This window comes from Triticum dicoccoides, chromosome 1A, assembly GCF_002162155.2.
Source record: "Triticum dicoccoides isolate Atlit2015 ecotype Zavitan chromosome 1A, WEW_v2.0, whole genome shotgun sequence".
NCBI lineage: Eukaryota > Viridiplantae > Streptophyta > Magnoliopsida > Poales > Poaceae > Triticum > Triticum dicoccoides.
The window spans coordinates 119205238-119216308 of NC_041380.1; the positions used below are offsets into that span (position 1 = coordinate 119205238).

General features: G+C 44.0%; 2 protein-coding genes across 5 annotated transcripts; one reads left to right on the forward strand and one right to left on the reverse strand.

Moving 5' to 3' along the window:
- The first annotated feature begins 1740 nt into the window (after nt 1-1740).
- On the forward strand, nt 1741-3541 carry LOC119270028 (LOB domain-containing protein 15-like). Its single transcript, XM_037552015.1, has 3 exons — nt 1741-1833; nt 2056-2347; nt 2993-3541. Exons 1-3 carry the CDS (start codon nt 1820-1822, stop codon nt 3398-3400), a joined length of 714 nt encoding a protein of 237 aa, XP_037407912.1. The 5' UTR covers nt 1741-1819; the 3' UTR covers nt 3401-3541.
- Nucleotides 3542-4072: 531 nt separating this feature from the next.
- LOC119365968 lies at nt 4073-11071 on the reverse strand. 4 transcript variants are annotated; one of them, XR_005175842.1, is made up of 7 exons: nt 10792-11071; nt 10182-10362; nt 9720-9804; nt 9491-9545; nt 4680-4818; nt 4406-4603; nt 4073-4243 (listed from the first exon to the last, which is right to left on the reverse strand). XR_005175842.1 is itself a non-coding variant. In XM_037631643.1 (6 exons), exons 2-6 carry the CDS (start codon nt 10356-10358, stop codon nt 4484-4486), a joined length of 576 nt encoding a protein of 191 aa, XP_037487540.1. In that variant the 5' UTR covers nt 10359-10362; nt 10792-11071; the 3' UTR covers nt 4073-4483. The 4 variants fall into 4 exon arrangements, 3 of the variants coding, with proteins under 3 accessions (XP_037487540.1, XP_037487524.1, XP_037487533.1); XM_037631643.1 differs by lacking the exon at nt 9491-9545 and adding an exon at nt 8582-8636 and having other exon boundaries at nt 4073-4603; XM_037631627.1 differs by having other exon boundaries at nt 4073-4603.

Sequence of the window (11071 nt, forward strand, 5' to 3'; positions counted from 1 at the left end):
CCCCCAATGCTCTCACAAATACAACAATATGTGCTCCTAATTCTCCATTTACCAGACAAAATTAGCTAGATTTAGGTGATTTGCTCCCCTCTAACATTATATGACATGTTTGCCTCGCTCTACATTCAGTTTCTGGCTCCGCCACTGAATTTGGGTATCACCACCCCTTTGATCCCAAGGGTACTTGGTAAGGAAATCATGAAGACCGGAATCATACGAAAATTCGTCCAATCCAAAGAGGTTTAATTTGCCCCCAAAAAATTGGCTATAGAGAGCCATATAGTTACTTGATTATGGTTGCTCTAACACACACTAATTAATGCACTCATATAGATGGTATGAATCATTGATCCTAGGCGACTACTAGTCATGATCCATAAACTTTTGTTTAGTATGTTTATAAACATTTTTTTCAGGTGGCAGATTTAGTACTAGTTCGAGACAGTTTTATTTTTGTTTCTGACTAGAAAAACTAATCAACTTATTGCTGAAGGGTGACACATTATGACCCCTTGTAAACAATGTGATTGTGATACCCCTTTGTTTATTTTAGTGAACAACATTGGAAATGCTAATGTCAAGTTCATACTTTAGTACCAATGTTTATAGACAAGTACATACTGATATGCTATATTGTTTTATCTAAAATCAACTCTGATGGGGAGATGTAAACTATTTTCTTCTAGATGGGATCTTAGATGTGCAGAAGCATGCCAATATGCCTTCTACAGCTAATGCCGAGTGGGCAAAGAAAAAAAAACATGTATATTCAGAGTTAAAAACAGCGAGAATCAACAAGGTGGCCAGCTTCGACCCTACAAATGTGCCTAATGTCGGGGAGAGTATTTAGGGCCTTGTTCCTTGGAACATTAACATCTTCTACACTATAAAATGTTTTATCTAGCTACCGGCATTTTTAACTATATATGTACCTAACCGACCAAGCAGCAAATAGCTCTTGGGCATTTTTTTAAACCAATAGCTCCATATAAATACTCCAAAAAATGGTACTCTCTCCGTTCCAAATTACTCGTCGCAGAAATGGATGTATCTAGATGTATTTTAGTTCTAAATACATCCATTTCTGAGACGAGTAATTTGGAACAGAGGAAGTAGATATGAACAGACATATATCAGCTCTAATAACATCTTATATTATGGGACGAAGGGAGTAGTTTGTAGCCAAGCATATGGATGATATTCTAACAAAGTCCATACTAGTACATTACCACAAAATAACTAATGGATGACTCAAAGAGAATTTGTGATGCATAATTAAGTTAGTGGATGCTAATTAACTATGTAATACTCTCACAAAAAATAACTATATAATGCAAGTTTGTTAGTACCAAATTAATATGTGCCCATTCTGTCCAATATTAAACCCATTTTTTCAAAACTCATACCCAATTCCCAAACCACTTCCAAGACCTACAGGCTTTTGGCTATTGCCAAAGCTAATCTTAATGGGGGGCAGTAATAGAGAGTTATTTTACACTAAGAAGATTCCATCATTCCGTATGCACACACCTCTTATTAATTAGCTGCCTGATTAACTATTGCAACAAGTCAACATACACCAGGATGCCTTCCAAATGGTGCAAAACCTACATACATCTAGCAGTACAATCTCTCTGACAGCAGCAAACTTATTTTTGTTATAAAAAAACCGAACGTTTTTTCCCAACATCTCTCTCTCTCTCTCTCTCTCTCTCTCTCTCTCTCACAAGCTAAGCGGCAGAGATACACAACCTAGAAGACACTTTTTCCAAAGCACCTCACTTCCATCCCTTGTCCCCCTGCTCTCTCCCTTGCCTTCATGTCCACTGCAAGGTATGCTCAAAGCTCAAAACTACTTTCCGAAATACCAAGCTAGATCATACAAAAAATGATTTAGGAATAGCTAAATTCATGCACTGTCTCTAGTTAGAATCCTCTGCTCAAGCTTTGTTGTGTCAATGGTGCATGGCGCTGTGTGGCAATGGAATTAGTTGGAACCCTAGCTATAGCCATGGTGAATTGGTGATCTCATGCTATATACATCTTCTTCTTCAGTGACTGGCAGCAAGACCATGAGGTAGGGAAGAAGATCAAGAGTGAGTCGGCGGCGGAGGCGGACCGGATGATGGCGGCGGCACGGAGGAGTAGCAGCCTGCCTGCAGCAGGCGCAGGACCAGGATCGACACCGTCGTTCAACACGATGACCCCATGTGCCGCATGTAAGCTGCTCCGGCGGCGGTGCGCGCAGGAGTGCCCCTTCTCGCCTTTCTTCTCGCCGCTAGAGCCGCACAAGTTCGCCTCCGTTCACAAGGTCTTCGGCGCGAGCAACGTCTCCAAGATGCTCCTGGTAATCTAATTTAGTCTAATTTCCTTCCATTGCTTGCTCTTTGACTTTTAGCATAGCTTACTTCTATCCCTTCTGAGCTCGTGAAATGAACTGGTTTTGTGCCACTGATTTTGATGAGATATAGCATAATTATTGTGAATACCTCACATCTCGCAGTATTTCATTAGTTCACATGGTATTTCTGGAAACCTTTGTTAACAAGAGAATTTCATTTGTGGTATTGCCACAACTCACAAGTCAAGGCAGCAGTGGCTGTTCTTGCAGATCCAAAACCCTAAGTTCCCCTGGATCTCCTCTCTTTTTTCCATTATGTTTCGGGCGTAATCACTAGAGATTTGTGTATGGTTTGAGTCGCATTTGTGCATCTTTTGTTCCGTAAAAATGCTAAAAGTTCTCTCTAAACAGCAATAAGTACTGTATAAAATGTTTGCCTCCCAAAATCCAAAATCCAAAATCCAAATTGAAGTTTCCCCATTATCATCTCAAGACAAGTATACATCAGGGCATTTCTCTTTTACTTTTTTTTAAGAGAGAGATGTGTGACTTCATCATCATTTTGCTCAAAATCCTTCAACAAGTTGAACCGATCGAAGTGCTCCAGCTGATATTATTAGCTAACGCGTACCTTGACGCGCATGCATGCAGGAGGTGCACGAGAGCCAGCGCGGCGACGCGGCCAACAGCCTGGTGTACGAGGCGAACCTGCGGCTCCGCGATCCCGTCTACGGCTGCATGGGCGCCATCCTCACCCTGCAGCAGCAGGTGCACGCCCTGGAGGCCGAGCTCGCCGCCGTCCGCGCCCAGATCCTCAAGCACAGGTACCGCCCTGCCGCCGCCGCCGCGGCGTCCGCGGTGCCCAACGTGCCCCCGTCCTCGCACGCCTCACAGCTCCTCGCCGCCGGAGGCCACCGGCCGGCTGGGTCGCTGGGGCTGGCAGCGCCGGCGGTGGGGCCTGTGGCTTCCGCGTCGTCGTCAACCACGGTGTACGCCGCGGCGTCGAGCTCCACGGACTACAGCTCCATCACGCATGAGAATGTTCCGTTTTTTGGTTGAGGCCGTTGTACTAGTCTAGCGTTAACGACTGAGACCTTCTTTGAATGTAACTTAATTTTTGTTTGCCATTTTCTCTACACGTAGTAGACCTTGTGAAAATACTGGAATAACAGGCTTTTTCCAGAAATTATTTTGCTTTAATTTGTGTTCGGGGGAGCTCATTCAAGCAAAATTTTATAGTATCCAAATTCATGGTAGTGATTTCTAAATTGCTCTAATTTGCTAAGGTGTCCAAGTCTTGGGAACACAAGCCCTAGCCGAGTCCAACAAGCTAGCGCGTGATACTCCCTACTCCATATGAGGTGTGTTTGTTTGACTGCATTGGGATCTTTGCATATGCGATGCATGGGGCACTCCTCTCCTCACATGCTTGTCTGTGCACATTTCATTTCGTTTCCATGCCACTCTTCTCATTTATGTAGCATACGTAGGAGACACAGATGATTCTTTAACAAACCTTTCCATCTCCCCATACATCGATCGATTTGATCTATACTAGTGATATATGAGAACAACGTCAGTGGCGAATATCATGTGAACCGTTTGTCTTTGACAACAGCAGCGTGCACATTCAAATGGCAAGGCAGTACTACTGTACTCCCCTGTCCACAACTGTAGATTTGACTTCTAGTTGTCCTCAGTGCAAGATTTTGACTAGTAATGCCATAAAACTAACCAGAAAAAGAAACATATTATTACGAAAAAATCTCAGCAAACAAAACCATGGCTTATAATAAAAAAGAATCCAGCAATCGTTTTCATATAGACAACCAAATACTTCTAACTATACCACTGGTCAAGATTTGAAAACCAAAAGGTTGATGGCGTAGATCCCATGGTGGCCTGCATTGTCGCCAAAGGAACAATTCAGAACATGGACGATAGTTCGTACCATCTGAGAACTATCGGTACTAGCTGTTAAGTGCAGTATACTGTACATTCACATCTGAAAATCTGCAGGCGTTCACCCCAATAATTAGCGGCCCTCGCATTAGTGAGACCTACCTCTAGCTCAGTTTGGCATCTAAGCTCAACTGCATCCCCTTTGCCGACCGTCGCAATCACACCAGATCGCCAACAGAGTCACGCTTCTGAACGGTTCGGTTTAGAAACTGCAGAATGCCGGCTTGTGCATTCAGAATCTGTGAATGCGCAGAGAGCTCTCCAGATAGGGACCAACATTTTGACAGGTGGGCGGAATTTCTGCGATAAAGCTTCATTGGATTGCTGAAATTTTGTCGGAACAATTAAGTGATAGATGATAACACATAATTTTTACCTGGAAAACTAGCTTGAGCTCCTCCTCATCACGCAGAAGCGACGCCAAGCTCCAGTAACAGGTCACAGGTGTCACACACTCGTTCAGCAGTGGCTTTAGAATCTTGCCAATTGGCACAAAATGACGGTCAACTCTTCCGCTAAGAATCACAAATTAAAAAAAAAGTGAGAACAACAGCTGTAACCAAATTTCCAGTAGCATGGATACTATTTCCTAAGCAAAGAAAAGTTAAAGAAAACATATCCCTCTGAGGCAAAACCCTTGAGTGATGCTGTTTATGATTTTGCGACACCACGGAAGCAGATTTAATAATGAAATTATTTAGTTCACTTCAATATTGAGCCTTTCAGAGTGCTTAAGATACGAAGTGCTTGACGCCAAGCAAGGAGTTCATAACACAAAAACAAAAACATAGATATCATTGCTCGGCGACTTGATCTGAAACCAACATCAACAAAGTCTTACCCACCAGGAACAGAGTTTTGCTCTAGGAGTCTTACCCACCAGGAACAAAGTCTTACTTACTGTCTTACACCATATTGCTAGAACAATCAACAACAACAACAAGAAAGCCTTTAGTCCCAAACAAGTTGGGGTAGGCTAGAGGTGAAACCCATAAGATCTCGCAACCAACTCATGGCTCTGGCACATGGATAGCAAGCTTCCACGCACCCCTGTCCATAGCTCGCTCTTTGATGATACTCCAATCCTTCAGGTCTCTCTTAACGGACTCCTCCCATGTCAAATTCGGTCTACCCCGCCCTCTCTTGACATTCTCCGCACGCTTTAGCCGTCCGCTATGCACTGGAGCTTCTGGAGGCCTGCGCTGAATATGCCCAAACCATCTCAGACGATGTTGGACAAGCTTCTCCTCAATTGGTGCTACCCCAACTCGATCTCGTATATCATCATTCCGGACTCGATCCTTCCTCGTGTGGCCACACATCAATCTCAACATACGCATCTCCGCCACACCTAACTGTTGAACATGTCACCTTTTAGTCGGCCAACACTCCGCGCCATACAACATTGCGGGTCGATCCGCCGTCCTGTAGAACTTGCCTTTTAGCTTTTGTGGCACTCTCTTGTCACAGAGAATGCCAGAAGCTTGGCGCCACTTCATCCATCCGGCTTTGATTCGATGGTTCACATCTTCATTAATACCCCCATCCTCATGCAACATTGACCCCAAATACCGAAAGGTGTCCTTCCGAGGTACCGCCTGGCCATCAAGGCTAACCTCCTCCTCACACCTAGTAGTACTGAAACCGCACATCATGTACTCGGTTTTAGTTCTACTAAGCCTAAACCCTTTCGATTCCAAGGTTTGTCTCCATAACTCTAACTTCCTATTTACCCCCGTCCGACTATCGTCAACTAGCACCACATCATCCGCAAAGAGCATACACCATGGGATATCTCCTTGTATATCCCTTGTGACCTCATCCATCACCAATGCAAAAAGATAAGGGCTCAAAGCTGACCCCTGATGCAGTCCTATTTTAATCGGGAAGTCATCGGTGTCGACATCACTTGTTCAAACACTTGTCACAACATTATCGTACATGTCCTTGATGAGGGTAATGTACTTTGCTGGGACTTTGTGTTTCTCCAAGGCCCACCACATGACATTCCGCGGTATCTTATCATAGGCCTTCTCCAAGTCAATGAACACCATATGCAAGTCCTTCTTTTGCTCCCTATATCTCTCCATAAGTTGTCGTACCAAGAAAATGGCTTCCATGGTCGACCTCCCAGGCATGAAACCAAATGATTTTTGGTCACGCTTGTCATTCTTCTTAAGCGGTGCTCAATGACTCTCTCCCATAGCTTCATTGTATGGCTCATCAGCTTAATTCCACGGTAATTAGTACAACTCTGAACATCCCCCTTGTTCTTGAAGATTGGTACTAATATACTCCGTCTCCATTCTTCTGGCATCTTGTTTGCCCGAAAAATGAGGTTGAAAAGCTTGGTTAGCCATACTATCGCTATGTCCCCGAGACCTTTCCACACCTCAATGGGGATACAATCAGGGCCCATCGCATTGCCTCCTTTCATCCTTTTTAAAGCCTCCTTCACCTCAGACTCCTGGATTCGCCGCACAAAACGCATGCTGGTCTCATCAAAGGAGTCGTCCAGTTCAATGGTAGAACTCTCATTCTCCCCATTGAACAGCTTGTCGAAGTACTCCCGCCATCTATGCTTAATCTCCTCGTCCTTCACCAAGAGTTGGCCTGCTCCGTCCTTGATGCATTTGACTTGGCCAATATCCCTCGTCTTCCTCTCTCGGATCTTGGCCATCTTATAGATGTCCCTTTCACCTTCCTTCGTGCCTAACCGTTGGTAGAGGTCCTCATATGCCCGACCCCTTGCTTCACCAACAGCTCGCTTTGCGGCCTTCTTCGCCATCTTGTACTTATCTATGTTGTCTGCACTCCTATCCAGGTATAGGCGTCTGAAGCAATCTTTCTTCTCTTTAATCGCCTTCTGGACATCATCATTCCACCACCAAGTATCCTTATCTTCGCTTCTCCTTCCCCTGGACACTCCAAACTCCTCAGAGGCCACCTTACGAATGCAAGTCGCCATCTTCATCCACACATTGTCTGCATCCCCTCCTTCCTCCCAAGGGCCCTCCTTAATGACCCTCTCCTTGAACACCTAAGCTACCTCCCCCTTGAGCTTCCACCACTTCGTTCTAGCGACTTTGGCACGCTTATCCCGCTGGACACGAATCCGAAAGCGGAAGTCAGCAACCACCAGCTTATGCTGGGGTACAACACTCTCTCCAGGTATCACCTTACAGTCTAGGCACGCACGCCTATCTTCTCTTCTCGAGAGGATGAAATCAATCTGGCTAGAGTGTTGGCCACTACTAAAAGTCACCAGATGTGATTCTCTCTTTTTAAAGAGGGTGTTAGCTACAATCATGTTGTAGGCTAGAGCAAAGCTTAAGACATCTTCTCCTTCTTGATTCCTGATGCCATAGCCAAAGCCCCCATGCGCCCCTTCAAAACCTGTGTTAGATGTACCCACGTGGCCATTGAGGTCTCCTCCTATGAAGAGCTTCTCACCAATCGGTACACTCCTAACCATGTCTTCCAGGCCTTCCCAGAATTCCCTCTTGGTGTTCTCATTGTGGCCTACTTGCGGGGCATACGCGGCTAATAACATTGAGAACCAAGTCCTCAACTACCAGCTTGACCAGGATAATCCGGTCCCCACGTCTCTTGACGTCTACCACTCCATACTTGAGGCTCTTGTTAATCAAGATGCCTACGCCATTTCTGTTTGCAGCCGTCCCCGTGTACCACAGCTTGAAGCCGGTATCCTCCACCTCCTTCGCCTTCTGTCCTCTCCATTTGGTTTCTTGGACGCAAAGGATATTGCTAGAACAATCTCCTTCAGAAAACCGTTGAGCCTACAGCATACTCTACCCTCATAGGATTTATGATTTATCAACGTGATCCAGAGCAACCAGCAGTTAATAAACAAATCACGGGATGTTGCCATTTCTCTTGTTTACACCAAAAGAAAACGGATTACCTCCTACAACATGAGGATTGCTTGTTTGGAAAGGAATTGCTAGCTAACGACAGCAGTCTACCTATATCCACTCAGATAAGTAAGCAGGTACAAGTCCCCAATTCATCTGGGATGGTTGACACTTATAATTGGTGGCAAATGCATCCAACAGCTAAAGACTAAAGCAGTCATCCATATTGACCATCTAAACTGTTCATCCTATACCCACCTGTAAGATAACCTAATAGTTCCCGCCAACGATCCAGTTGTCACTTCACAGTGGAAATATACAGTAAGATGGTGACAAGAATGGGCAATAGTAAGAACATAATTTGAAGATGATTGGTGATTTCTCATAAGGAGGCTGGTAATACCTCCAAAAATGTATTTCTAGCTGAACCCCAAAAGATGGCATTATCACTACCGACTCTGCACACAATGAAACAGGGAAACCCGATAAGAAACATGCTGTTGATACTTTTTTCAGCATCGTCTAATACAATTGCCTGGATACTATTTCCTAAGCAAAGAGAAGTTGCAGGAAACATATCTCTCTGAGGCAAAATCCTTGAGTGAAGCTGTCTATGATTTTGCGACACCACCGAAGCAGATTTAATAGTGAAATGATTTAGTTCACGTCAATCTTGAACCTTTCTGAGGGTAAAGATATTATGTACTTCAAGCAAAGCAAGGAGTTCATGACGCGCAAACAAAACCATAGACATCACTGCTCAGCGAATTGATCTGACATCTAAAAAAGTCTTACCCACCAGGAACAGAGTTTTGCTCTACACCAAATTGCTAAAGCAATCACCAAATTGTTAGTCCTATATGATTTATCAATGTGATCCGGAGCAACCAACAGTTAATATACAAATCATCGACTTGTTGCCATTTATCTAGTTTGCACCAAACGAAAACAAATAACCTCTACAACATGAGGATTGTTTGTTCAGGGAGGAATTGCTATCTAACAGAAGCAGTCTACCTATATCCACTCAGCCAAGTAAGAAGGTATAATTCCCCAATTCATTTGGGTCAGTTGACACTGGAATAATTGGTGGCGAATGCATCCAACAGAAAGGCTAAAAGCAGTCATCCATTTTGACTATCTAAACTGATCATCCTACACCCACCTGTAAGATAACCTAATAGTTCCCACCAATGATCCAGTTTTCAATTCAGAGTGGAAATATACGGTACGATTGTGACAAGAATGGGCAATAGTAAAGAGCGTAATTTGAAGATTGATTGGTGATTTCGCATAGGGAGGCTGATAATACCTCCAAAAATGTATTTCTAGCTGAACCCCAAAAGATGGCATTATCACTACTGACTCTGCACACAAAGAAACAGGGAAACCCGATAAGAAACATACTGCTGATACTTTTTTCAGTATGGACTGTGAATGGTTATCATATGCTGGTGCGATCTAAATGTGCAAATCAACAATAGACCATGTCTACAATATGCAGAAAGACCCTACAAATTTATCCCTGAGGAAGGATTCACCTTTCTTCACTGGTTTGTATTGCAAACATTTCGCAACCAGAATTCCAAAGGTAACACTCCACACTGACTGAAGACACAACTTTTCCTGCAATATTCAACCAGGTCAATACCAATATACAGTATGTACCAGTTATGTCAAACTATATGAATCTAGGGTGGTCAACTAAGCAATGATATTCTTTGATTACTACCGTAGAATCTAATGATTTATTTCAAATTTTTCACATGAATTATACAAACATGAAATGTGCACTTGTTCTGAATAAACAAAACATTTGAACGTGTTTTTACTTCCTAGAACACAATACACAATTGGGCATCTTAAAGCTTTTGCTACAATGTCTGATGAACCTAACTCTTACGAGTATAGGACCAACAACTAGGAAATATCGACTAAACTGCTCTTTCCTCATTAACTTAGCCCTCTTCTGATTTCTGGTAGTGATTTACAACAGAAGTTACCTTTCCCAGCAATGATCGGCAGACAATTGCTAGAAGTAAAATGAGGCCACAGTATGACAGCAGAACACGGGTTCTGCTCTTCTTAACGAAAATCTCATGGATATCAACTCCCTTGTCACCATGATGCTTGTAAGTATACATGCCACTGGATGTTTCTCCTTTCTGTTCTTGTACCATGGTCCTACTCGATTAAACAAACAACTGCAGCATTAGGCACCAAGGTACTAACTAAGACTGAAACCAGACATTATACATGACAAAGTGCTGAATTACAAACTTGGAAAAATCGTCTGCGACAGGAATATGAAGATGATTAAGAAATATTTGGTCCATCATAAAAAAACACAAACGACAACTGCATGGTGTAAATTGGTACAGACTGTTTATTATTGCCAAACCCGGTATAAGCTGCAACTAGTGCCTAATTAATTTGTTGTTGTGTGCAATTTTCTCTATCAAAGGGCAGCATCAGAGGCTCATCAACTTTAGGGAAACCATCAAATCTACCCCTCATTCGAGAACGCAACAATTCCTAGATCAAAAAGCAATTCGGCATGTGTGCTTCACTTAACCCCCATTTACGCAAGCATAGTTACTCAAAAACCAATACCTGCGGGCTGTGGCCGAGCCGGGACACCGGCAGCCGGCGAATTCTGAGGAGCACGACTGCACGAGCAATAGGGATGCGGGGGCGGCTACGAGGACAACCAAGATCCAAACTCCCGAGAACGCGGTGGCACGGCCAGGCCGCACGTCTTCGGCGCGGAGGGAAAGGTCAGGGCCTCGCGCCCCGCCGGCGAAGGGATACGGTCGCGGCGGCGACGCTGCCGCCGGCAACGGGGACGAGCAAGGTGAGTTGCAGTTGCAGAGTTAGGATTTTTTTTTTGAGG